The 27,981-nt window shown below is 44.9% G+C and overlaps 1 protein-coding gene across 50 annotated transcripts in view; it reads right to left on the bottom strand.

Moving 5' to 3' along the window:
* MADD (MAP kinase activating death domain) overlaps positions 1-27,981 on the bottom strand; it is a 42,023-nt gene that overhangs the window by 6,080 nt on the left and 7,962 nt on the right. For 3 of the 50 annotated variants that reach the window (XM_039226855.1, XM_039226854.1, XM_039226882.1), the window contains exons 7-31: positions 27,574-27,654; positions 25,913-26,091; positions 25,385-25,620; positions 25,033-25,189; positions 24,218-24,321; positions 23,936-24,126; positions 23,425-23,549; positions 22,908-23,047; positions 21,950-22,051; positions 20,584-20,643; positions 20,119-20,221; positions 19,564-19,750; positions 19,317-19,467; positions 18,809-19,015; positions 17,062-17,115; positions 15,962-16,062; positions 15,312-15,383; positions 14,810-14,968; positions 12,111-12,219; positions 11,770-11,832; positions 11,411-11,531; positions 11,201-11,306; positions 9,701-9,811; positions 6,498-6,605; positions 1-165 (exon numbers count right to left, since the gene is read on the bottom strand). In XM_039226855.1, the coding sequence (XP_039082786.1) occupies positions 1-165; positions 6,498-6,605; positions 9,701-9,811; positions 11,201-11,306; positions 11,411-11,531; positions 11,770-11,832; positions 12,111-12,219; positions 14,810-14,968; positions 15,312-15,383; positions 15,962-16,062; positions 17,062-17,115; positions 18,809-19,015; positions 19,317-19,467; positions 19,564-19,750; positions 20,119-20,221; positions 20,584-20,643; positions 21,950-22,051; positions 22,908-23,047; positions 23,425-23,549; positions 23,936-24,126; positions 24,218-24,321; positions 25,033-25,189; positions 25,385-25,620; positions 25,913-26,091; positions 27,574-27,654 (3,192 nt within the window). Of the gene's footprint in view, positions 166-6,497; positions 6,606-9,700; positions 9,812-11,200; positions 11,307-11,410; positions 11,532-11,769; positions 11,833-12,110; positions 12,220-14,809; positions 14,969-15,299; positions 15,384-15,961; positions 16,063-17,061; positions 17,116-18,808; positions 19,016-19,316; positions 19,468-19,563; positions 19,751-20,118; positions 20,222-20,583; positions 20,644-21,949; positions 22,052-22,907; positions 23,048-23,295; positions 23,550-23,935; positions 24,127-24,217; positions 24,322-25,032; positions 25,190-25,384; positions 25,621-25,912; positions 26,092-27,573; positions 27,655-27,981 lie in introns of all 50 variants that reach the window. The other 47 variants (XM_039226841.1, XM_039226840.1, XM_039226869.1 and 44 more) reach the window with 30 other exon arrangements.

Here is a 27,981-nt window from a genome sequence, read left to right on the forward strand (position 1 = left end):
CTTCTTAGTATAGAATTTGTTGAGCTGAGTCTCAGAGCCATTTCTCCGCCACAAGCACAACACCTTGGTCTTGGGACAGTAGGTCATGTTGATGAGCTTCTCGTACCACCAGCGCTCATACACCGTCCCAATGTTACTGCGCAAGACCACACAGTCATCGCACACCTGCAAGAGTGCACAGAGCGGGTCAGTGGCCTTTGTCTCTGGGAGTCTGCTTCAGCCCAGGCTGCACTACCCTGGTTCCCCCAGGGAAAGGTCGGGACGGCTGGTCCTGGGAGCATCCCCCCTGTCAGGTTTTCTGCTTTCTGTTCAGTCCTCCTTTGGTGGAGACACAAACACTGAACTGTGCACTAGAAGGTTTACTGGAAGAAAAGGAACCACTGAGTTGCCTGTGAGCAAGGAAGGAGGTTCAATCAGAGTTTCAATGTACACTTCAACCAACGTTTATTACCTCTTAGATGTTCTAGGCTTAAGAGAATATCTCATACTACCATGTTTCAACCTTAGGAATCATCTATGTTGACGAGCGCAAAGGCAGAGGATTGTGGCAGACTTAACCAAAGAGAAAAAAAAGGAAGCAATGCATTTTCTAATACTGGCATGACCCTAGTTCTGCATATTTTATTTTATTCATTTGTTTGTTTCTGTTTATGTTTACTTATTTTTAAAAGAAAGACAGAGACAGAGCACAAATGGGGGAGGAGTAGAGAGAGAAGGAGACATAGAATCTGAAGCAGGCTGCAGGCTATCAGCAGAGCCTGACATGGGGCTCGAACCCACGAACTGTGAGATCATGACCTGAGCTGAAGTCAGACACTTAACCTGACTGAGCCACCCAGGAGCCCCTCTGCATAAATCTTTTAAATAATTAATCATACAAGTGACACATGGGCAATGCTTATTGCAAAAAATATTATACAACTCAGGGAGATATCAATTAAAAGGCAAAGTCTTCCTTCACATTCTATTCTTGTTCAACATTCTCCCTCTTCTAAGATCTGACTGCATTAGGTTTCTGGCTGTCCCATTCCTTAGCTGCGTCAGCTTGAAGAATTTAGCTTGCATCCACGTTTCCTCATGTGAAGACTAAATAAGTTAAAGTGCACAGACTTCTTAGAACAAAGCCAGGCACATAGGAAGTGCTCTAGAGTTGGATGCTATACCAACACTATAATTACAACATAAGAAATGTAACAATGACTATTATGACCCTATATTCTCAAATCTTTCTCCACACGAGACTGCCTTCTTGAGTCCCTGAACCTCTCTCTTCTGGATGGCTCACAGGCAGCACCTCAGTCGCATCATGTCCAAATCTGGAGTCAGCATCTCCTCCTGGGTTGGTCCTCCTTCTGCATCCCCTAGTTGAGTACATGGGGTCACCATTCACCCGGCTGCCCAAGCCAGACATGAAGGGGTGATGCAAGGCTCCTCTTCCCTCTCGCTGCACCACTGGGTCCTATCCATTCCGTGTCAAACGCCCTGCAACTCTCCCCCTCCCCCGCTCTAGCCATTCATTCCTACTTCTTCTAAGTCTAAGCTAAAGGTGACTTCTGAGGGGTGGTCCATGTCTCCTAGACCCTCTGTTATGTTTTCCCATACTGCCTATTCCTCTAAGCATCTTCTCTCATAATGCTCATCATACTTTATGACACTGTTTGTTTCATTAGCTGACTTCCCTGACGGCTTGTCAACCCTGTAAGGGCAAGAGAAATGATGTCTCCCTTATCCGCTGCTGTCACCCCATACCCAGAGTACCAGGCATATGCGTCCCATAAATATTAAGTGGATGAAAAAGGAACGCACAGTACTACCAGGTTTAACCTACTATGGAAGCGTTACTGAGGCTCAAAAAGCCTTATGAAGAAAAAGATCATAGGGGCTTCCAGCTCCTGATTTCGGCTCAGGTCATGATCTCATAGTTGGTGAGTTCAAGCCCTACATCAGCCTCTGTGCTGATAGTGTGGAGCCTGCTTAGGACTCTCTCTCTCCCCCTTTATCTCTGCCTCTCCCCTGTGTGCTCTTTCTCTCTCTCAAAATAAACTACAAAAAAAAAAAAAAAGTGTTTAAAAATAAAAAAAGAAAAAGGTCATAAAGCAGTTGAGTAGAAATTAGAAACTTGAGTTCTGGTCCCAGTCTGACTCCAGGTGAAAAATGAAGACAACTATCCCCATTTCCCATAATCCTTTAAGAACACCACATCAAAGAGAGGAGCAGGACAGGTATTTAGAAGAACATTGGATTTCTAGGTTCGAAAGATTACGTTAATAATGTATCTTACTCGCCTATGCTGCTGGTGGAGGTGTAAACTGGTATAGTGTTTGGGATGGCAATTTGGCAGACTCTATAAAATTTTTATTTATTAAACAAATTTTTTTAAGTCTTTATTTATTTATTTATTTTTTCCCTGAGAGAGAGACAGCGTGAGCAGGGGAAGGTCAGAGAGAGAGGGAGACAAAGAGTCTGAAACAGGCTCCAGGCTCTGAGCGGTCAGCACAGAGCCCGATGCGGGGCTCGAACCCACAAACTGTGAGATCATGACCTGAGCCGAAGTCAGCCGCCCAACTGACTGAGCCACCCAGGCACCCCTATTAAAAATTTTTTTAATGTTTATTTATTTTTGAGACAGAGAGACAGAGTGCAAGTAGGGGAGGGGCAGAGAGAGAGGGGGACAAGGAATCCGCAGCAGGCTCCACGCTGTGAGCTGTTAGTACAGAGCGTGACATGGGGCTCGTACTCATGAACCACAAGAATGTGACCTGACTCAAAGTCGGACACTTAACCGACTGAGCCACCCAGGCAGGCATCCCTATAAAAAATTTAAATGTATACAAGCTTGATCCAGAAATTTCACACTAAGAATCTAGTCTGTAGAAGTTCTCATGTGAGTGTGCAAAGACATACAGTCAAGTATATTGAATTAAGCATTATTTTTTTTTTAAGTAGGAAGGACTAGTTGAATAACTCATGGTATACATCCACATAACACTTGATAGCTAAGCATCCATTAAAAAACAGAGACAAGGGCACATAGCTGGCTCAGTCAGTGAAGCATACAACTCTTAATCTCAAGGTTGTGAGTTCGAGTCCCACACTGGGTATAAAGCTTACTTAGTGAAAAGAAGAGAAGAGAAGAGAAGAGAAGAGAAGAGAAGAGAAGAAAAGAAGGAGGAAGGGAGGGGAGAGAAGGAAAAAGAAAAAAGAGGAGCCCTTGGGTGGCTCAGTCAGTTAAGCGTCTGACTTGTGATTTTGACTCCAGTCCTGATCTTACAGATTGTGGGTTCAAGCCCCACGTCAGACTCCACGCACTGTCAGCTTGGAGTCTGCTTGGGATTTTCTCTTTCTCTGCCTCTTCCCCTCTTGTGTGTGCACACTCTATCTCTCAAATAAATAAAGTTAAAAAAGAGAAAGAGAAGAAAAAAGAAAAAAAAGGAAAAACAAAGACATCTGTATAATATGTAGACATGAAAAGATGTCAGCCATAAATTAAGTGAAAAAGATCAAGTTATGTAACAATATTTGTAGTTTGATGCTACTTTTGTAAACACTAAAACAAAATTACATATAAGTAAATTGTATTTATAGAAATATGCATGTTTAAAAATCACCCCAAACTCTTTGACACTGGTTACTTCTGAGACATAGTACTGGAAGGAAGTGAAGGGAACTTTTACTTTCTATTTCACTTACTTCTACATCGTTTCAAACTTTCACAGCACATACTGTTCTGCTTCTGTAATTTAAAAAAAAAAGGGTAATACGGAGGATTTTTAAAAAGTCTTTGCAGGGGCGCCTGGGTGGCTCAGTAGGTTAAGCGTCCGACTTCGGGTCAGGTCATGATCTCATGGTTCGTGGGTTCGAGCCCCGCATCAGGCTCTGTGCTGACAGCCAGCTCAGAGCCTGGAGGCTGTTTCGGATTCTGTGTCTCCCTCTCTCTCTGACCCTCCCCTGCTCAAGCTCTCTCTCTCTCTCTCTCTCAAAAAAAAAAACATTAAAAAAAAAAAGTCTTTGCAAATTGCTCTCTGAGAGATCACGCAGCCAATAGGCTGTGCAGAGATGAGAAAGGTTAAATTAGTAAGCTGACTGTAGTGGGTGACTGAGTGGGGGACAGTCTTATCTGACACTTTAAGGGAGAGGAATCTAGGAGGTGATAAGTTCATTCCATATTCCAGGGACTTGGTATAAGGCTCCCTTGTATGATGGTGAGAGTTAGTCCTATACTTCAAGGAATATTCTGGATTTATTTTTTCAAAGGAAAAGGAAAGGGTGAGAATCACCTGCCATCTCTACATGGTGCAGCTGTCCTAAGTCAGCCCTCAGCTTGAGGAGACACCTAGCCAAATTCTAAAAGCTTCATGGTGACATGAAAATAACTCCCCTCTCAGCTATACCAACCCGCATGTTCCTGCCTCATGGCAGAACCCCTGCCTCATGTTTGATAAACTACTTGTTCCAAAAGCTGTGGATTTGAAAATCAATCTCAACTAAACCAAAAGGAAACAATACTTGTAAAAATTAGTTAATTTCACTACTTTATATAGGAGTTGTACTCTGTCCTACAATTATGTAGAAGAGATTCATTTTAAAATTAAAAATACAGAAATAAAGAAAACATAGCCAACGGCCTTTACAATCCTGGAGTAAGGAAGGTTTTTCTGTTCTTTCTTTCTTTTTTAATGTTTATTTATTTTTGAGGGGCGCCTGGATGACTCAGTCGATTAAGCGTCTGACTTCAGCTCAGGTCATGATCTCATGGTTTGTGGGTTCGAGCCCCGTGTCGGGCTCTGTGCTGACAGCTAGCTCAGAGCCTGGAGCCTGCTTCAGATTCTTTGCCTCCCTCTCTGACCCTCCCCTGCTCATGCTGTCTCTCTCTTTCTCTCAGAAAAAAATAAAACATTTTAAAAAATTAATGTTTATTTATTTTTGAGAGAGCACAAGCAGGGGAGGGGAAGCGAGAGAGGAAGACAGAGGATCTGAAATGGGCTCTGAGCCGTCAGCACAGAGCCTGCTGTGGGGTTCGAACTCACATACCGTGAGATCATGACCTGAGCTGAAGTCCAGCTGAAGTCCAATGTTCAACCAACTGTGCCACCCAGGTGTCCCATGGAAGGTTTTTCTACCTCTGACTCAAAATCCAGAAACTATTAAAAATTAATATTAAACTACTAAAAATTATAGTTGATTAATTCAACTACATAAAAGTAAAAAAATCTGCATGGCAAGAAAGACATATGCAAACTCAGAGGATTCATGAGGAACTTCACAGCAGATAGATCAGGCTGCCCACATCTAAACCCACTGATCACCAGGACAGATGACCATATGGGGCAACCGGCAATATACAGCACCACCTACCAAGTATTCTTGCCAAAATACTGAACCTGAAACTCATCAAACCTCTAGATTGGACTACTAGTTTTTAAAAAATACAAGTGATGGAGAAACCTGTTAACACCAAAGAGATGCAATCAGATGTAATCGGCAAAAAATCTCGAATGTGAGATACTCCATACAGCACATTCTTCAACAGAATAAGTGGCAAAGCGGGAAGGGAACTATTATATGTTAAGAGATACTTCAGAGGCATAGCAACAAAATCATTAATGCATTTTCCCTCTGGTTCAGTGATGCCACTCTGAGAGTCCTTAGAGAACCCGCCCGTGTGTGAAAGGAAGTAGGCACGGCATCACGCACAGCAGCACTATTAGTAACAGTGCGAACGTGGAAGAAAAGCAAGGGTACATATATATTGGCTGGTTAAATCAACTATGGTACAGTCACACTGTGGACTATGACACGGTAAAAAGAAAGAGAACCAGAGGAAACAGAGTCGGTAACATTGTAATAACGTACAGTGACAGATGGTGAGTACACTTATCAAGGTGAGAGGTGAGCACAATGTACAGAACTGTTGAATCTCTGTGCTGTACACCTGTAACTAATAGAACATTGTATGTCAAATCTTCTTCAACTAAGAAAACCCCCATGAGAACCCTCTGTTTGTACTGACATGGAGACCTCCAGGGTATGTTCAATGAGAAAAGCAAGGTACAGATCAGCGGATACGATGCACTACCTTTCTGTAATAAAGAAGAAAATTAAGCCCGGATGTTTGCATTTTATTGTGTTTGTATCAAATACCACTTGAAGAAACAAAGGAAACCAATAAAAGTAGTGACCTCCAGGAGGGAGGGGCGAAGTGGATGGAAACTGAGAGGAAGGGAATAAGACAGAGAACAAGCCTTCCCCAGGCCCACCATTTTAGTTGTCTTGACTTATGAATAATGTGACTACATCATCTGTTCAACATATATTTAAAAGAAATGATGGGGAATCATCTATTATGTCATTTGCATAAAAGCCCAACAATTTAATCATAAATGGATCACGAAGATGAATGAGATAAGTGAGAGAAATATTCTGGCATCAGTTCTAGGAGTTCCTTGACTCTCAAATGTTCCTTTGAGACATCTGAACTAGCGTGAACTAGCACTTACCTCCATGAAGAAGATATCTCCATTTGTGTCTGTCCCCGCGTGTACCACAAATGTCTGCTTCTTCATGTGCCGGCTGCCACTGGACCGGATTGAGAGGTCACGTCCATTCTGAGCAAAAAGAGATCTGTTAGAGACATCCATACATCTCTCTCACAGAGCTCTCTGGGCCAAGAATTCCGCTCCCCCCCTCCCCACTTCAGCAATTAAATTTCTATCAGCACAGTGCCATCTGCTGGCTATAGGCTACCAGGGACACGGTCTAAAACTTTTTTGTTTTAGGACTCCTATATCTCTCAAAAATTATTGACGATCCCCAAAAGCTTATGTTTACGTGAGTTATATTTATAGATATTTACCATACTAGTAGTTAAAACTGAAAAAAAATATATTAATTCATTCTAAAGTGATTTACCATTCATTGATAATACATCCGTTACATGGTTATATAAATAACTTTTAAAAATAACAACCATATTCCCCCCCCTCACCCAGAAATGAGACGACTGCCACTATTTTTACATTTTTGCACATCTCTTTAATTTTTGGCTTTAAAAAATGGCTGGATTCTCATATCTGCTCCTGCATTCAATCTACTGTGACATGTTGCTTTGGTTGAGGTATATAAAGAAAATCTGGTCTCAGAAATATGTATTTGGAAAAGGGAGGAGTATTTTTTTAACTTAAATTTTTTAAATGTTTTTATTTATTTCTGAGAGAGAGAGAGACAGCGTGAGCAGGGGAGGGTCGGAGAGACAGGGAGACACAGAATCAGAAGCAGGTTCCCGGCTCTGCGCTAGCTGTCAGCACAGAGCCCAATGTGGGGCTCGAACCCACGAACCATGAGATCATGACCTGAGCTGAAGTTGAATGCTCAACTGACTGAGCCACCCAGGCGCCCCCCCCCTTTTTTTTTTTTTAATTTTAGAGTGAGACAGAGAGAATGTACGTGGGAGAGATGGGCAGAGGGGGAGAGAGAGAATCTCAGGTTCCACGCTGAGCATGGAGCTCAACACGGAGCTCAATCCCACAATCCTGGGATCACAAAATCAAGAGTTGGATGCTCATCAACTGATAAATGGATAAAGAAGATGTGGTATATATACAATGGAGTATTATTTGGTGATGACAAAGAATGACATCTTGCCATGTGCACCAGTGTGGATCGAACTGGAGGGTATTATACTGAGTGAAATAAATCAGTCAGAGAAAGACAGATATCATACGATTTCACTCATATGTGGAGTTTGAGAAACTCAACAGATGAACATAGGGAAAGGGATGGAAAAATAAAATAAAAACAGAGAGGGAGGTAAACCATAAGAGACTCTTAAATACAGAGAACAAACTGAGGGTTCCTGGATGGGAGGCGGGGGGCTAAATGGGTGATGGGCATTAAATAGGGCACTTTTCAGGATGAGCACCAGGATGTAAGAGATAAATCACTGGGTTCTTCTCCTGAAGCCAACACTACACTGTATGTTAACTACCTTGAAAATAAATTAATAGAAAAAGAAAAAAAGAGTTGGATGCACAACCAACTGAGCCACCCAGGTGCCCCTGAACATTCTGTACTTTGTTATATTAAATCCCTTTTTCTGCCTTACATTTTGAGTGGATCTTTACTCATACTTGAATTTGTAACACAAATTCCACACAGTGGTCTTTTGGAAAATACTAGTTTCAGTTATGCAGCTTTTTCCAAATATCGACACATTTCATTACAGAAATATAAAATATCACATTCATTAATATCATCAATCTCATTGGGGTGCCTGGATGGCTCAATTGTTTGAGTGTCCAACTCTTGATTTTGGCTCAGGTTGTGAACCAGGGTCATGGAATCAAGCCCCACGTCAGGCTCTGTGCTGAGCTCAGAGCCTGCTTAAGATTCTCTTTCTCCCCACCTTGCAGTCTCTCTCTCAAAAAAAAAAAAAAAATCTGGGGTGCCTGGGTGGCTCAGTGAGTTAAGTGTCCGCCTTCGGGTCAGGTCATGATCTTGTGGTTCATGGGTTCGAGCCCTTCATCGGGCTCTGTGCTAACAGATTAGAACCTGGAGCCTGCTTCAGATTCTATGTCTCCCTCTCTCTCGCTGCCCCTTCCCTGCTCATGCGCACTCTTTCTCTCAAAAACAAATACACATTAAAAACAGAGTTTTAAAAAAATCTTATTAAAAAATATCAATCTCACTAGAAAAACCTTTAAATATCAGGAAGACTCAAGCTTAAAAGTCTCCCAAATAAATACCCAACTCTGAATAACCAAGGTTAGTCATTCTTTCAAGTAAAAATGACGTCCCATTACCGAAGCTCATAGTGCATCTTGTAACTCAAACTGTCACAAATTGCTTTTCCTTGAAACAACCATATTTTGGTTTGCAGCACAAACGCTTTCTGTATATTCCTCATTCTGTCACATAAAATATTAAAAAGATGTATAATCAAAGATCAGATTTAACAAAATTAATGAATTTTAACTCTTTCATCAAGAATACACATAAGTGAAACTATTTTCCTTTCTCTCTGTTTTTAAACTGAGAGGGCACTCCCATGGCTACCAGCATGGTTTAGAGCCACTGCCTCACGGTGTGAAGGTCTCCACAGTTGTACCTATGACTGTACCATCAGTACAATGTCACCCTGGCAAAAAAAGCCAACAACATTTTAGTATTATTATGAAAGTAGTTTTTCAGCCAATGGATCCTCAGGAGTCCACGGACCACATGTTGCAATGGCTGCATGAGGATGATTGTAGGACAGAGAATCCTATCACAGAACAGAAAGACTAAACCCTCATCTAGACTCAAAACCCTATTTTTATTTCATTTATTTATTTATTTTAAATTTTTTTAATGTTTATTTATTTTTGAGAGAGAGAGAGACAGAGCGCAAATAGGGAAGAGGCAGAGAGAGAGGGAGACACAGAATTGGAAGCAGGCTCCAGGCTCTGAGCAGTCAGCACAGAGCCTGATGCGGGGCTCGAACCCATGAACCACAAGATCATGACCTGAGCTGAAGTCAGATGTGTAATCAACTGGGTCACCCAGGCACTCCACAAAACCCACTTTTTAAGACTCGGTTTTCTGAAAACATACAAATCAAGAAATGATCCGTGGGGAAGCCTGTGCACCGGGTGACAAGGCCCAAGCCTGGGAGGCGACAAGTGCAGTGGGAAGAGAGCCTAAGCAACTGCCCGGCCATGCTTACCAGGTTTGCCAGCTGATCAAGCACTTCATTGATTTGCTGGCTGTACACAAGCCCAATATGGGACTTTCCCATCAGGCGCCTCACCTTCTTCCGGATGTCATTCTTATTTACCTGGAAAGCCAAAACAGGATCTTAATGAGAGATCTCCTCTTGCAAATGAGGTAGAGGGAACGTACAAGCAAGTTTCCAACCATATGAGACAATTTGGAGTCCACAACACTATTCAGAGAAAATATTCAACCGTCTGTTTTGCCCACAGGCTGGGAAGGAAAACCTTGGTTCTGTCTCTAAGTGGCTTCTGCAGAGAAGTAGGTTTTAGAACAGGTCTGGTTCAAGCGGACAGGGTTCAAGAAGACACTTCCGCCCTATCCCCAGCCAACACCATAACGTTCACCCCCAAAGGGGCCCTGAAACCCCCTGGGGCTCCTCGGAGAATAGTTCAGAAATGATGCCTCAGAGTAGTGACATTCTGGCTCAGTTGTAACAGAGACACGCCCCCAGGGTTTGGGGTCATCACTCTTTCCCAAGCACAGTTAACTGGTACCCCGGGCTCAACAGAATGGAGTGAACCTTCCAGCAGAAAATGAAACAAACTAAGTCGGCCTATAGGGTGTTCTTGTTCTCTGCATCTGATCAACCCATCCCTTCATATTTAGGAGGGGAGAACAGGAGGAGGAGAAACCCAGGGGCTCATTCTCAAAACAACCCTCTTCTACCCACCAACCCCAAACTCATGTTTCTGTTTCAAAGCAAGACTCCTCTATTTGGTAACATACTTCGTCCACAGCTGTAACAACCAAGTAAAACCAGGTCAAACTAGAACATACCATTAATTTTTTAACGAGCAACTCTTTTTACAGCTATGAAAAATTCTGTATGATAAAGGGCTAGTGCTAAAAAAATGAATTCTAGGGGTGCCTGGGTGGCTCAGTCGGTTAAATGTCCGACTTTGGCTCAGGTCATGATCTCATAGTTTGTGGGTTTCAGCCCCACATCGGGCTCTGTGCTGACAGCCAGCTCAGAGCCTGGAGCCTGCCTCAGATTCTGTATCTCTGTCTCTCTGACCCTCTCCTGCTCACGCGGTCTCTCTCTCTCTCAGAAATAAATAAAAACTATAAAAAAAATTTTTTAATGAATTCTGACTATTCTTTCTAATGTTTTAGAAACTAATACTTAAGAAAATATTTTTTAATTCATTGTATTCTTTGGGGAGCTCTACTGGCATCCTAGAATTACTAGCAAAGGAAGCCCATTTAAAATCGAAAATAAACAAATGGTATAGAATCACCAATCATCTTTATAAAACACTGCTTAGCACAACAGCCTGGCAGCTTCAGACAAATAGATCAAGTGTGAGCTAGACCTCAAACTCTCAATCAGGAAGAGAGCCCTAGTAAGATGCTCGGAGAACTTCCCAAATGTCCCAGAATCTAGGCCATAGGAAAAAGCCTTGCTCTTCTGGCATCAGCAGTAGCTGGGCACAAGCAAAATTGGCATTACCTTCATCAGCAGCATGTAGGAGATGAGGTTGTGCAAAAGCGTGGCCAGCAAACGATCTTCATCGTCCTCCAGACGCTTCCGGTCATGTTCTCCCAGGGACAGGTACCTAAGCAGGGGACCAGGGACAAGTCAGTCCTCAGATGGGAGACCACAGAACTAACTCGGAAGAGGCTGAATTTGCATTTCCCAAGCGTTTGCTAAATCTCATACCTGTCGATCATTTCCTGGGGACCCTGGTCCATACCCATCCCTTCTCTCTCCAACATCACAGCATCTAGGAATGCATCTTCCCAGAACTGCATTTGGTCCCATAAAGTAGAACGTTCTTTGCCTGCGTAGAATAGAATTTTTCTAGGGGCTTATTTAACATATAAAGCTGCCAAACATATAGCTGCCAAACCCAAGTACAGAGTAAACTCCAGATAGAAGGGACAAATTCTAGGACAAAGGAAACGTAAGCCTCTCCACCCCCAAACTAACATTCTGCCATGAGCCCCAGCTCCTCCAAGTGAGGCCCCACCCCTCCCGAGGAGGAGGGATGCACACAGCACACAGAGAAAGGTGGTTACTTATAGAAAAGGTCTCCATAGCCGCATCCTCTAACTGGTCCCACATCGATCCTTTGTCCCTTCCTGCCAATTTGTGAGCAGGAAGGACCATGGTAGCAAGAAAGGAAAGACAGACAGAAAGACAGAGGCTGTTGATTAATACCAAAATCCAGTCTTTTCTAGAGCTCACCTACTGCTACTTGCAGACCCAGTGAGTCGCCTGCTTCAGATATAAAAACGCCCTCTAACCTCAGCCCTGAGATCGGCTCAAAGCTAAGCAGCCAGTTATTCAGCGCTACCCTCTTCCCCAGCTGAGTCCAGCTTTCTTCCAGTGCAAGAGGCCTTCCCAGTCTGTTTCTCACCTAGGAGTCCCTCGTAGAGATAGACTCGCTGGCTTACATCTTCAGAAGAGCGAACTGGGCTGCCCACCAGCTTCTCCTTGACACTTGGCTTCAAGCTGTGGGCTTTCCCCTACAAAGAAGAGGTGACTGGTCAGCTGTCCGAGGTACCGATGGCTAGGGCAAAGTAAGCCATCAGCTCACTAAGATGCTCACACACCTGTTACTTTTCATTAGCCAACACAGACTCCAGAAGTCCCACTTTTGCTACTCTGCTTGCCCCAAGGATTTGAACAGAAGTCAATCTGATAATACTGTTTTCTGTTATTGCCTCCTAAAACTTGCAATCATGTTTTCATTTTGCTTATCTTTACTGTTAAGTCTCTGTAAGACCATTTACTCTTAAAAAAAAAAAAAAAAAGCAAATTCTCTGAAGCAGCATGATGCAGTAGAAAGAACACTGGTTTTGAAGTCAGACTGACCAAGGTTCAGATGGCTGTCTCTTACTAGCTGTGTGACTTTAGGCATAAAACTTACATTCTCTGAGTCTCATTTTCCTCATTTATAAAAGGAAGGTTATGTATCATGTACCTCACAGGACTATTATAGGAATTAAATTAGAAAAAAATATATAAAACACTGAATAAGGCTTGGCACATGGTATTAGTAAATGTTAATTTTCTCTTTCCTACTGTGTCTTAGAAGTATCTGCCCCTTAGAAATATCCCTAACTTTATCTGCCACCTCTGCAATAGTAGACTTTCTAATCATTCAAAAAAGATTTTCAACTGGGTAAGAGGTAGGTTTCATGCCCATTTCACAACTCCTGCAACAGCATAAGCAGAGAAGCAACCGATCAAAGGTTATTAGGCAATACCTAATTAGTGTGTCTAGATGCCAGTCTCCAGATTCATAGACCAATTCTTTGTTCAATGTACCATACTGACTTAATCCAATTAATTTCTTGCTGTTTAGCCTTTTCTGAGCCAAGAAATTTAGGTAATTGCTCTCAGCAACTCAGCTGTACAAAAACAGCCCTTGCCCACCAGCATAGAACAAGTAAGAATTTGTCCCTGGAAGGTGCTCGGAAAGGCAGCACACAGCTGAATGGTTTCGTGCAAGACTACTACCCCATATTATCTATCTTCACTTCCAGAATGGAGGCACACAGGAAGGATTTAAAATACTCTCATTAAAATGGTCTATTTAGACTCAAGGAAAGTTAAGGTCCATTAACTTCAATGAATCTGCTGACTCTCCATCCCATCTGCCACCTTCACTCAGGGATGTCACCTGCTCTATTAGAAACACATACAACAGGGGGCGCCTGGGTGGCTTAGTCGGTTAAGCGTCCGACTTTCGCTTAGGTCATGATCTCGCGGATTGTGGGTTTGGGCCCCGCGTCGGGCTCTGTGCTGACTGCCAGCTCAGAGCCTGGAGCCTGTTTCAGTCTGTGACTCCCTCTCTCTCTGACCCTCCCCTGCTCACGCTGTCTCTCCCTCTCTCTCCTAGAAATAAATAAAACATTAAAAAAAAAATTAAAAAAAAAAAAAAAAAAAGAAACACATACAACAGGAAGCCCTGAGGGTGGGAATGATCACCAGTGTTAAATATTTGATTGTATTTAAATTTCATCTTCCATTCTCCCCACAGACCAAAGATAAGGACCTATAAACTCATAGAGAATATCCATTCTTGACACCAATAAAGTGGTGTGGCAAGTGTATCAGAGTGCTTAGTGCTGCCTAAAGAGGCATGTATATACCAAAAAGTAGGGTGTCTAAAGGCAAGAAGTAAACAGAATTAATTTAATTCCAACTGATCGCTGGCTTTTTACATGATGTAGGGCAAGTTCTTTTTCTCCTAAGGCTTTGTTCCCCTCACCTGTCAGAAGAGATTAGTCATGGAAACAGTGAATTGCAAACTTCTTTGAGAGTGAGAATCATGCCTTAGTCATTCCTCTTTCTTTAGTACAGAATATAGCACTTAGTGAATCACTTAATAGATATTCATTAATGAATGGAAAAATCAAATAACTATAAAAAATATACTAAAATAGGGGCAACTGGGTGGCTCAGTTGGTTAGTGTCTGACTCTTGATTTCGGCTCAGGTCATGGGAGCTCACAGCTTGTGGGTTCAAGCACCATGTCGGGCTCTGTGCTGACAGCATGGAGCCTGCTTGGGATTCTCTGTCTCCCTCTCTGCTCCTCCCTTGCTTCTGTGCACATTCTCTCTCTCTCGAAAATAAACATTAAAAAAAAAAGAAATATACTAAAATAAAATATAAATAAAATAAAATGGTATTTTAAAATGCTATATAAATAGAGCAGTGACCAGATAAAACCAAACTATTCCAGAGCAACAGGCAGATTGGTACAGAGTGAGAGCTATAATTGCCCTGACGTTGCCACAAAGTACCTATCACCTTGTCTACTGTAAATGTGGGGATTATTGCTACTTAGGATTTGAGGCCCTTATCTGACTGGGAGGGGAGCCCAACTTCTCAGTGATATCTTGAGAGGGTCCTAAAAGCCCCAGATCAGGGAGTCAAATAACTCTGAAAAAAGATTTGAGAAACATTATTCTTTGAAGCCAAACATATCAGGACTATCCATTCCTTATGTGCTCTTTTCCTTCTAATTGCCCCAACTTTTCATTCTTTTCTAACCCATTGCCCTCCCATGAAAGAGCTGATCTCCTTTTGTAAGTAAACAAAACTCACAAAGATGGTGCTGGTAGCGGAGTTGGTCTCAATTTCACTATCAGACAAAGTGCCCCGAGAGCTGGCCAAGTGCGCGCTGCCCTCACCACCTGGTCCATCACCTGCGTTGCTGCTCAGGTCACTGTCTGCTCCAAGGGTCTCTCCAGAGCTATTACTTACCTGGAAAGGAAAAAAGGTAGTAAGGGAGACTCCCCAGGGAAAGGTTCCCAGAAATGCCCCGCTGTTAGAGCTCTCTACTGCCTTAAAAAAAGGCACTGAACTTCAAAGGTGTGTCAGACAGCCTCTGAAAGTACCTTCTTTACAAGATGAGGTGCCCTGAGTGAAATCTCAGGGTCTGATCCCACGCACACAAACCTAGGACAGGTGAACATCTCCACCATAAGAACCAAGCTGACATGAGACCAAAAGCCTCCAAAGGAGAAAGCAGCCCCCTTTTCCAGAGGGGAGCTCACACCCCACCCACCAAGATGCCAATGTGGTGTTCCCCTACCACGGTGCTAACTTCAGAGTCCTGACTTGAGCTTCGGATCATAACAGCTGGACTCACACCAATGACAGAGTCTGGATCAGTCCTCTGAAACGACACGGGGGCTCAGGCACATTAGAGGGGGGTGTACCATCTACTCTTGGTTTCTCTAAGAAATACTGTATCTTCTTCCTTCTCCCCACCCCCAACTTAATTACCATCCCTAAACAGGTCATGAGAAATTTACTTTTTTCCGAATATAAAATATACATGACTTACATAATAAAAAGTAATAAACACTAAAAAAATATATGCTCACTATAGAAAATACGAGAAAAAACAAAGAGACAAAAATAGGCCATAAATCGACCACTGACATTAACCACTGTTAAGGTTTCAGTATATTTCCTTTCAGTCTTTTCTACATACATTTTAAAAACAAAATGGGGTCCATACTACATGTAGCTTTGTAAAGCACTTTCCCATGTCGCTAAATTTTTGAAAACAGTCTTCAATAGATGTTAATATCATGGTACATGGATTTATTATGCTTATTTCATCATTCCCCTAACGCTGGGTGTGCATATTGTTTTGAGGTTGTCTTTTTTTTTTTTTTTTTTAACTTAAAAAAGTATTCTGAGAGAGCAAATTTAATGCTCACAATTCTTAACAAGGTCGTCACAAACCTGGGAACCAGATGTCAGGCTCACGCCACTGTCCGCGCTGATCTGGGACTTTTTCTCCTCTGTCTCACCAAGGTCAAAGACAGGTTTGATTACTTCAGGCCCTGGGTAGGGGAAGACCTCTGTCACCCAGTGCACACACGCAAGGGGCAGGCTGGCAAAGGGAGAGGGACCGCAGCACAGCCTGGTCCCAGACCGGTTCGGCGTGTCCCAGTCACCTTCCCAGGGACTGCCCCCACCTCAGGCCCCATTGGAAGAAGTCCCCAGATGCCTTAAGAACCAAGTGGGACAAATTAAACCTGGTCTCAAGGGGCTCTGCAGCCATCTTCACAACCTGAGAAAATTCTGAGCAAGTCAATTCTAAAACAGAAAGCTCCACAAATTGTCTAAACCACATTCCACTGCACTCAGAGTCAGAACTTCTCTGCTGTGTGAGACCGGTTATGAGTCCCCAGGCCACTCGGTGCTTCCCTGGCAAACGTGTCTAAGGGGGTAGAAAAGGACAGGCCCGATGAGATACAGAAACACCAGCTGTTTCTGTGGACACGGCCTACCCCAACCCTACAGCTTCTACATTTGAGATTAAAAAAAACAAAACAAAACAACACACTGTCATTTTTACCCACCCACCCACAATGGTATGGCAGAAGGACAGAATGACAGAAAGCAAGAAAGCGTGCCTAGGCAAGCCACCAGAGAGAGCTGGGAAGCTACAGACTCAACACGGAGGGACAGCAACCATCTCTGCCAACTGCGCCCACAGGCCTTCTAATGGGTGAGGGAGATCTCAGCCAATGAGGGGCACTGAAATAGGCGAACATTCTCCCCACCAACTCTGAAGCAACAGAGAACCAAGGTCTAAGGGACTTTACTCGATAAGACACCCTGATTACAGCCTGATTGCTAGGAGGGGGGTGAGGGTGGGGGAAGAAGCAGCCTACAAGTCACATACCTGTGAACCACATACCACCTACCTGCTTTCATTCCAAATATCCCAAGAGCAAATTTGGGGTGGGGCTGACAAAGGGAGCCTGCCCCAACTGGGCCTGGGGAGTTGGCAGGTATGGGAGATTTGGGAACAGGAAGGGGCATTTGTTCCTTACTCTGTTTTTCCAAAGCTTTTTGCTTTTTCACTTCCTGGTGCTTGTTCCACAATTCTACCCCAGATGCAATGTAAGCAGGAGAGAAAGACAGACAGAGTCAGAGGCTGGTCAGACAGACAGAATGGAAACCCACCCACCCAAGCTGATTCAGTCTCACACACAGGATTACATATCAAGAGATAAAGAGAGCTTCGTTTTGGGAGGTTGAATATCAAGAGATCTAATGCCTTCCCCCGAGTCGTGAACTGAACACTCTAAATTCCTAGCCCAAACCTTAACGTGGTAGTAAAAACCCTGCAGAACATTACAGATGGAACTGCCTTGGATCAAGCTCCTTCATTTTAGCATGAGGAAACTGATCCTAACGAGGCCGGAGCACTTGCTCAAGATCATGTAACTTAGGATCACCTGGGATCATGCTTTATCTGCCAAGTGAGCTGGGCAACGACAATTTTTAAAGATCCTAGACACATGATCACCGCAACCAGCCAAAGGGGTTCAGCAGGGTGAGGACAAATCTGTTTGATTCACTGGACTGGACGAAGGTCACTCATGCAGGCAGGTAGCATCCTTCCTTGTTGCTACCAAAAGATCCAATTCACTCTCAGTGTCGGCGCCTGCCCTGCCAAGCGACCCATTCTCAGCCAGTCATCTAGAAAAATGCTTCCAGTGAAGGTGACAGAGAACACTAAATGGTCAAGAATAGGATCTTTGTCGGGTAAAGAAGAGAGAATACTGATCATAGCATTCTTTTCCTAGAGGAACTTGAGTGTCTACTTGATCCAATCTCTTCATTTCCCAGATGAGGAGACAGAGGTCCTGAGAGAGGAAGCGCTTTGCCCAAAGTCTCATTCCTAGCTGGGGGCAAATACAAGACTAAAACTCCAGACCTCCAGACTTGCAGGCCAGTACTTTTTCTAGAACATCGCATCGGGCAGGAGGAAGACCGGGTTGAATGCCTCTAGGACACTATTCTGCTGGCTAGAGAGAGAAGTGCAGTTCCCCAACAAAGGAAACTGGTTCTTCCTCCCCATTTTTGGAAGCATACGACAACTGCTAATGATGTGACAAAGAAGCATCAGCTGGAAGCAAACTGCCCAGGGAAACAGAACCACAGAAAGAAAGACACAACCTAGATGACTCTAGGTCAAGTAAGCCAAATGGAGGTGACACCCAGGGAGCTCACTAAGGCGCTGCTTCAGTGGGAACAGAGAAACACCAAACATAAACAAGCTCTTAATCGAGTCCAGTAAGGAAAGGTTTAAAGAAAAGCTTATTCAGAAATCTAGACCCTGAGGTCCAGGGCCTGGGGAAATGAGGTTGCTGGACACACCCCAGAAGAAGCAAATTTGAAGGCAGTGTAATGGTTGGATGGGGAAAAACTGGCCAGACAATCATAATCTTATAGGCCAAAGATGCATCTATAAACTTTCTTACGGCTTCTAGGACCTCACATCTGAAGGAATGGGACAAGGAATATAGCTCAGACTCCCTGCACTAAGCCTCACTGGCCCCTCGAAGCACAAGTTCCAGTCTTCCTCTAAGATGTAGGTGGGGGTGCCTGCAGAGGAAGCATGAGGGATAAAGAAGTATAAAGAATATCCATTGGAAATGGATGCAGACCTATCTTCCTCTCTAGAAAGCAAAGCATGGGGAAAAGAAAGGCAGGATTCTGAATGAATTGAAAGGAGAGAGCGGTATTTAAGAAGCCCGAACCCTCCACCATACCAAACACGGCAATACGTACCAATAGACGCTACAAAATTCTCTTCCTTTAAACTTCTGGTGTCTAGTTCTTTAGGACCCTTTCCTGCAGCACTTGGTGCCCGAGGTCCCAGTTGGGGAACTCTCAGCTGTGCCATAGCCTTTGGGTCCCCCCGCCCAGCCAGGCCAGGATCCTTGCCAACTGGTGTATTTACGCTCTCTGTTGGACTTCTCTTCCGCTTGTCTGGTTCTAGGAAAAGAGGGAATATGGGAAGAGGTCAAGAGAGACACTGCACGGGAATCAAGCTATGGGAATGAGCTGGGAGAAGCAAGGAGGATGTGGAGTGGAAGAAGTGCAAGGAAAGAAAAAGAGACATCTTATTTTTCATGATAGAAAAACACTCAATACGTATAAACACGCAATAGAAAAGAAAGCCCTGGAGCCTGCTGGGAAGCAGCCCAGCACTGGGAAGCTTGTGAAGGAAAGAGCCTTCTTCGGAGAAGAGTGGAAGAGTTGTGGACAGCGCCTGCCCTGCTGGTGCGATCCCTACCTTTACTGTAGTAGTGGGTCTGGGCAATCTCCAGAAGCCCAAAGGTGCTGGCCATGCCTCCCAGGCCTGCGTGGGCATAGGACTGCTCCAGGCTGAGCACCGTGCACTTGAGCAGGTCTAGCATTCCCTTGTACACCTTTCGACTGACTTCCTGCAACAATAACCCAGGGGCTGCAGTGGGCAAAGTTGCCTCTGGTGTCCAGGTCCCTCCGGCAGTTGATTCCCGCTCCTCACCCCAGACACTGACCACATCAGGGATGATGTCTTGCCGGGCATCGTCCTCCGACTGCACCGTGCGGTTCAGCTTGCTCAGGACAAAGACGCGCAGCTGCTCGCTCTCCAGCAGCCGGCGCACCTTTTTCGTGTTGAGCCAGCCAACGCCCTGGCCGTCCAGCACACTGTGTACCACCTCCTTCAGGAACTGCTGGTTCTCACTACGGGGTCCACACACAGCTTCTGTGGTCATCAGCTTCTTTGCAGAGCACCCCGCCTCTTTCACCAGAGCAGAAGTTTGCCACCAGGGGCAAAACACAAAGCCAAGTCTCCAGAGGTGTGAGTCCCCTGCACCCCCCACCTCTCTGGATAGCCTGGTGTGCCCACATACCCACCGCTGCTGTTTCGTTCTTCTCACCAGCATGAGCCACTACTGCTGCATGGGAAGTGAGAATGCGCAGGGCTCACTAGAACGGATTTCATCCACCCAACTGACACATCTTCTCCCACTCCTGAGCCCCGCTACAGTGTGGCACAGGAATCGCTACCTCTACCAGAGAACTTTTGGAATAGCTCAGCCATGGATTACCTAGAATTGCTGGATCGACCCTGAGGTGATGGAGGCTCTCTTTTCACTGTTGGGCTGTGTTTAATTACAGATGACTTCTGGTCCACTAAGGCCCTCCTGTTTCCTATAGCCAGGAAGGTAGGAATGAGAGACATCACTACTGTAGTCCAGCAGCCCGTGTCAGCACAGCCCTGGGAAGCCACGTTCCACATCCGTTCCCCAGAAGGGCCGGGTGAGGGTGACCCCAGGGCATCACACATAGGCAGAAACCAGCCATGGCAATGTGGAGGAAGTGGGGATGGAGACTCAGGCCACTCCACATGCACCAGCAGCATGCCCCATGGGCAAGCACGGGCGTCACGGGGGACAGGGCAAGGCAGGTCACTCATGTGATACCGCTTGCTCCATGAGGAGGATGGCCCTCGGGCAGGCACAGAAGATGCTAGGAAAAAAAAAGATCATGCACAGCTCACGGGCAAGACCCACCTTCACCACTCCCGGGGCCGGCTTCAGTAACAATCTCCATTAGAGTATTTAGCCCAAATACTGGGACACAAAATACACAATTAGTAGGTGCACCATGATACCACAACCCCAGACCCCTCAATGGAGCTGTAATTCAGATAATCTGAGGATTCTCCCAAAGCTTAGTGCACATAACCTTAGTTCTCAGGCACCTCAGAGCTGGAAGCCAAGAGATCAGGAAACAACCAAGGCTCTAGGAAAGACCATCCTTAAGACTATGGCCTCTCAGAGCCAGGGGCAGGGAACATGACACAGGGGACCTTCAGGTACTAAACAGGCACATGCATGAAACAAGGACCGCTGGTTTTCATGACACATGTAGCACAGGGGTCCACAGGGCCTGCTGGTGTGCAGAGAGAAGAGACCCGTCCTGCAGATGCTGTCATGGGAAGGGGGGCGGGGGTGTGAGGATGGGAGGTGGATGGGAGTGGGGAGTGCACAAATGAAGCATCGGCATGCGATGAAAGCGCTTCAATTGCTCCCCTCCCCAGCTGTATCAAATGAAAATCAGTGACGCTAACACTCCTCTACCCCTAACCTGCGGAGTCAGGTGCAGATGTACACCGCTGTGCTAGTCAATCCCCTATGCCACTAGCTATTATGTCCCTCTGCCCCTCTATCCTATGTTCCCAGCCCCACTGAAGGACACTCTTTAGATTCCTGGAATTTTTAATCACTGGGAAGAGAAGTCAGTTAAAAAAATATATGGAGCTGCTTCTCACTATGCTTTCTTTCTAGTGTAATTAAATATTTCAGCACAGTATCTAGAGAAAACAAAAGTCAGAGTAAATGCAGAAGAACCCTTCAAACTCTGAGAGATCACAAATGAAAATCAAATAAGGTCTTAAATGCCCTTAGAAGCCAATCAATCCTATCTGGCCCACCCACAGGCCCTAGTTAACACGAAGCTAAGGCGGCTTTTTGACGCTGGAACACCGCCAGGGTCTCTATGAGCATCGCCCTGCGGGCCAGCTGATCGTGATGAAGCCCGTCCTACACTCATGCAGTAGGAACCTGGCAGACGAATGGCAGCAGCTAACGATCCCTGTGTTAATTATGTACACCTGACACAGCTCCCCCAAGAAGCAGCAGTGATCTCAGTTGATGTTATCCTAAACGATACCACAGGGCCTTCTCTTCAGCTACAAAGACCGTTTCCATCTGAAAACCAGTGGAGCCCATAATGTGCAATGAAAGTCATGAGAAGCGGTATGAGGGCAACAGCCAGATCAAATGATTCATCATACGCTGCGCTCCTGACAAGCACCCATAGGCCTGAAACGTCTCCTAGAGAATCCTGGTTTGGCAGAAGGAGGGCGGCAGTTACCTTTCAGACTGGGGAAGGGCGTGGTCTTCTCTCGGGCACCCTTGGTGGGCAGGGTGAGGTTTGAAAGACTGAAGCTTGTACTGTGGTTCCGATATAGGCTGCCTATCAAGGGGAGGGTGTGAGAGCGAGGAGTTAGGAGCATAAACATATTGTCATCCCCATCTTCCTCCTTTTCAAACATAATCCCACTACCTCTGATCTACCTTAAAAAGGACCAAATCTAAATCAGGGCAAACAAAGGGGCCACTGTCAGGACTGCTCAAAACCAAGTAACAACTTTCTCTGACTACCACACATGGGATCGGACAAGTCTCCCATCAACTGCCAGCTCAGCATGGAAGCTGGCAGTTAACGCATTTTTGGTCAGAAGTTGGTGCTGTCCCTGTCTGGCTTTTGAAAAGAAGACTCACAATCATAACTATACCTTATGTTGGCGTTCCTGGTCTGTCCTCAATCTTTAACTGACACTACCCCTCATTTCTGGAAATATTCTCTAGGCACAAAAGTCAACCTCATATAGATTTCAAAGCATGTTGAGGCCCGGGTGGGTGGGGGATGGGGTGATGTGGAAAAAAAAGAAAAAAAAAAAAGATTTCAAAGCATGTTCGTGACAAAGTCCTTCATCAGGCAAAAAAGGTATTAGATATGCACCCAAATCAAATACTCCACCAAATATATGTACAAGTGTATGATTTTTAATATAATGACTATTTTCCAGTTGACCAGCTGTCTTACCTGCAACAGACTGACACCTCTCGGTATAAAGACAGTGATTAATATGTCCCTGTCCTTTTCTGACCTCCCTTGGAAATACCTTATTAGCTAATACCCAAACAACTGGAATGGGGGCTTGATCAAGCCTACCCAGTTCTACCTGTGGAGTTCTAAGCAGCATCCACCATAGTCACGCCCCACTGTAGAGAAAACAGACAGAGGCATGAGAGCTGAAGGCACTTACTGGCAAAAGACATGATGCCCCCGAAGCCCTCGGTGCTGTTGTTGGAGACAGTGGAGGTGGGAGAGCTCGCTCGAGAGTCTGACTCTGCGTCTGAGTCGCTTGCCAGTTTCAAGCTGTTGGGCCGCAGCAGCTTTTGAGCCCTTGAATGCACAGTGGCACCTATGAGCCCCAGGCAGGGGTACCTAGTCTCGGGAGTGTGGGCCCTATGCTACACTGCAGTCACTGCTCCCTTCCCACAATTTCTATATGCCTGGATCAAAGCACCACCTTGGGAAGGCAGGCCGCGAGGGCATTCAGACTTCTCTGACTTCCTGATTAACCCTCACCCGGGGTCCACTGTGATGAGATCCTTCAGTCACCCATCTAGAAGGAATCCCCAGGCTCTCACCGATTGCCATTGACATGTTGGCTGAATCGGGGAGTGTAACTTTCCCCCTGCTCATCATCATCTTCCTCAGGGGGAAAGCCACATTGGGGCTCGAAGTATGGATTGTCATAGGTTCGCCGGCGCACTGACCCCTCTCCAATTTCTGTCTGACGCCTGTCCGCGGTCGATTTGCCAATGCTGGGAGGCATGGTGGGGAGGGGCTTGGAAACGCCTACTGCTGTCTTATCGTCCACCTCCGTTGAGTCAGCAGGTTCCTAAAGGCCATATTAAATAAAAACTGGTCACCTGGTGCCCAGTGATACCTTCCTGTATTCTCAATTTGGCAGGACCAAGCCAGGCCTATCAGATTCCCATCTCCTATCCTAAGGGAACATGTGAGAAAAAAATTTCTATGACATCCCTGCTCTCTGTTCCCACAAACTATGCAAAGGGGATCTTAGCTAAGCCCTGAACAAAGCCCAACGAGTCCCTCTGGAATCAAAGCTACGTCTCCCAGGCTCTAAGCTATGGGACGTACAGAGACAAAGACAGGAAGACTATGAAGAGGCAAATTAACAGCTTCAGCCTAGCCTTCCTCATGGAGGTATGACCCACATAAGTAACAGTTCTCACTTATCCGCCCTTCCAAGTCCTCACGTACAGAATTAGCTCCATGGATGACGGTGCTGGGGCTGCTGCTGGCGGTAGTGCTGGAGCTGGAGCGCAGCGGGGGGTTTTCCTGAAGGTTCTCGCTGTCTGGGCCGGGTTCCTCCGATTCCTTCTGGTTCTGCAGCTCTGCAATCTCCACCTCACTGGCATCTCCCAGGGCTGCGTGTGTCAACGGATCCACATCTGCCAAAACCCAAGATGGCTGGTATAGATCATACCATCCCAGAGCCTCAAACCCTGCCCAGAGCTGGCCCATCTCCCCAGGTACGCTTACTAGGGGTATCACCGTTGATGTCACATTTCATCATTTCACTGACAAAGTCACCAAGGGAGGAGTAAGAAGAGCTGGAGTCATCATAATCCATGCTATCACTGCCACTGTGGAGTGAAGCGCATAAAAAAACCAACACAAAAATAAGAATAAAATAGAAAGAAGGGCCAGGAAAAGAACCAGCAATCAGCATTTGGAAAACTAAAAAGGGGGGCATTCTCATACACACATATACACACACTGTAATATTATTCAGCCATAAAAAAGAATGAAGTCTTGCCATTTGCAACGACAAGGATGAAGCTAGTTGAAGTGAAGTCAGAGAAAGGCAAATACCATATGATTTCACAAATATGTAGAATTTAAGAAACAAATCAATTGAACAAAGGAGAAAAAAGAGACAAACAAACCAAGAAAGAGGCTGTTAACAATATAGAGCAAACTGATGGCTACAGGAGGGGAGGTCAATGGGGGGAATGAATGAAATAAGTGATGGGATTAAAGAGCACACCCATCATGATGAGCACTGGCTGATGTGTAGAATTGTTGGATCGCTGTATTGTATACCTGACACTAATGTAACACTGTATGCTAACTATATTGGAATTAAAATTAAAAACTTAAAAAAAAGAGGAACACTCTTAAGGCCAGGGAATAAGAAAAAATAAGGAAGCCAACACAAAACAATCAACCAAAATATCATCAAAGCTTCAAACACTCAAACACTAACGTCTAAGTCCTATGAGATTCTGCCACGGTGCTCAGTAAGGACTAGCGAGAGCCTCTTGACCTTAAAAAGCGGTTTTGCTGCTGCTCACCTGTCATCAGTAGGGTCCGAGTCAGAGTCACGCTCTGGTGGCACACTCAGTGCCTCAGCCAGCTGGGAATTGCTATCATAGACTCGATAGTGGATAGGCTGCAGCTGATGAGCATACCACTTTGGCTTGTCACCAATCAGGGCTGGATCGAACATGTCTACCCATAGACAAAAAAAGAATAGAGTTAGCAACAAGGAGGGGAAAAAAAAAAAGAGCAAAACATAGAAGAAAGGTAGGGAAAAGTCTAAAGCGAAATAGGAACGGAAGGGGCAGATCAAAGATGAGAAAAGGAAAAAGCAAAGGGAAGAAAGAGACATCAGCAGGACCAAGAAGCAGGGGCAGGTGGACTCACTGTTGTGAATTCGCTGGAAGGCATAGTTGGTGGGGTTAAGGACCCATTCTCCAAAGTACTCCACAGCCTGAGTCCTGGCCAGCTTCTCAGCAAAAGGAGTCTGTCGGGGACGTGAGGCTAGAAAGGAGCCAGCTTGAAAAGCTACCACAGGCCGAGGGAAGAGGCGCAGGGTACGTGTGTGCATCTGAAAACCCTGCAGCACGTTGGGGGAGTTGAAGAAGCGGACCATGGCCACTCTGGGGAAGAAGGGGATGGTGAGATAATCGGAGTCCCACACCCTGCACTAGAAGGGTTCCTACGATCCCAGGTCTCAGGCCACCTCCCCAGGCCATCATTTCACAGGTTTCCAACATCAAAGGGGAAGGGCTCTTAAAGAATCCTCAATCTCTTTCTTCACTCAAGGTCTAAAATGGCCTGAGACTATGATGAATGACTTCTTCTTTGCTTTTACTAAGGTGACAAATACACCTAATGAGAGAGCAGAACCCAATCTAAGCACCTGTGATGGTCTAGTCGACTTGGTTGTACCTGGTTGCGACATCCACAGAATCCACATCGTTGCCGTAAATGAGTGGGTTGAACTCAGTGGAAGGTGTGGACTGCAGGTCGTTAGAAGGCCTTCCCAAGAGAAGGGGGATCTCTTGGCCTTCATGGAATTTCTCCAGATTGAGGATGGGCTGGGTGTTGAGACTCATGCTGGCAAGGGCCTGTAGAACAACAAGAACTCCCCTGTACAAGGCAGATTGCTGGGCAGCTGGCCAAGCTCATCTTCTAGGAAAGAGCCTTCATCTTTGAAGAATTAAATACTATACTTTAACCTTTAGAAGATAATCTGAATTATGTAGCTTTTCAGTTTAAGGTACATTGGTTCAAGGCAAACTGAGCAAATCTGAAGTCCAGGTCAGTAGTTTTTTAATTTATTTTAGCCATGAAATGTTGTTTTTCAATAACATGTTAAAATCTGTATGAAAATATAAACAACTGAGACACATAAAAGTAAAGCTTCTCTGAAGGATACAAGGAACCCAGAACCTCACATGCTCCGTGTTACTAGCCTAAATCAGCCCCCATGAGGCTCCATGGGGCAGTTTGAAAACCACTGATCTAGACCAGCAGTGCTTCTTAAATTTTCATGAGCATCAGAGTCATTGGGAATGTTGTTAAAAATGGAGATTTTCTGGTTCAATATATCTGGGGTGATTCTGCACTTTTAACAGCCGCAGGCAATGGTAATGCTACTGGTCCATGGACCACACTTCAAGTAGCAGGAGTTAATGAGCTCACAGGATTAATGAGCCCATGGATCTTAACTCCTACAAACATTTAAAGTACCATTTGTATATCAACCTCTCCATCTCATCAGTCATACTAAAGTAATCATCAAGAATGAAAATGCAGCAAAGGAGGACAGAGAACTTTCTCAACTTGCAATCCTCACAGACTCTGCAGTAACAAGACACCGTATTACATCAGCAGGGATAAGCAAGTCAGAGTGAGAGGGATGCTACAAAATGACCCGTTTATACCCAAACAGGTATCTAGAGGTACTGCTGAGCAACTAAGACAACATAGAGATTCCTGAAGACCCTGAGGATGACAACAAGGATTCCTAAAAGTAAATACGGAGCTATCTACTGGTAGTGCTACATAACACACACAACAGGGCAAAGGAACGGGGCCTTGTTATATTTTACCTTCAGGTACTGTGTTCAGCATGCAGAAGAGGAAGAAAAGCAATGAAAAGTGTATTTAAAAGATTAATCAAAGAGAGGAATTTTTGAAGACAGCATTTTTCAAGGACCTAGAGATCGATTCAAGAGGAAAATACAAAAGGATCCAGACTAGCCAAACAACTAGCTCTTTCCTTACAGGACTGAGAGAATGCTCTAGCCCAAAAAGAATGGCACATGTGACAAGAAACAGAAAGTGAAGACTTTTTTTTTTTTAATATATATAGTATTGTAAGTATTAGAGGGTGGGAGGTGTACAAGGAATTACAAGGAATCTAATAACCTTTTTGAGATTCATCCTGCCACCCGGAAATGGGATACACCTCTTCTTAAGCTCACCCAAGGCTAAGAAAATCTATTCCACTTGAGGTCTGACAGGAAACCGGCTCTCACAACAGCTAGAGCCTGCAGCCACCTTGGAGTAGCTATCACTCCTCTTCCTCTGCATGCTTCACCCACCTGCTTCAGATGCTTTTTCAGCTCCAACGATTCTGGTTCTGGCAGGATTGGTAGCACTTCGGCATTGGTGGGAGCATTCACCTGCACCAGAAAAAGGTAAAAGGCATGACCTTAGAATTGATTGCTCAGGAGTTACTCTTACGTAAGGGTAAGTAGCAGTTGTATACATGATACTTTCACATATACGTAACCACGTATATTATATATACGAATATATTACACATGCACATGTATTAGGTGTACACATATACACTGATGTGATATACCTGCACATCTGAAAAGAAGTATACCTCAGTGTTACTAGTGACTGTGTCTAGACAATACGACTGTGGTTTTTATTTATTTATTTTTCCAAAGTTTATTTTGAGAGAGCGAGTGTGCGTGCACTGGGGGGGGGGGGGGGGGGGG

This window comes from Hyaena hyaena, unplaced genomic scaffold (genome assembly GCF_003009895.1).
Source record: "Hyaena hyaena isolate Hyena2069 unplaced genomic scaffold, ASM300989v1 scaffold_23, whole genome shotgun sequence".
NCBI classification, from domain to species: Eukaryota; Metazoa; Chordata; class Mammalia; order Carnivora; family Hyaenidae; genus Hyaena; species Hyaena hyaena.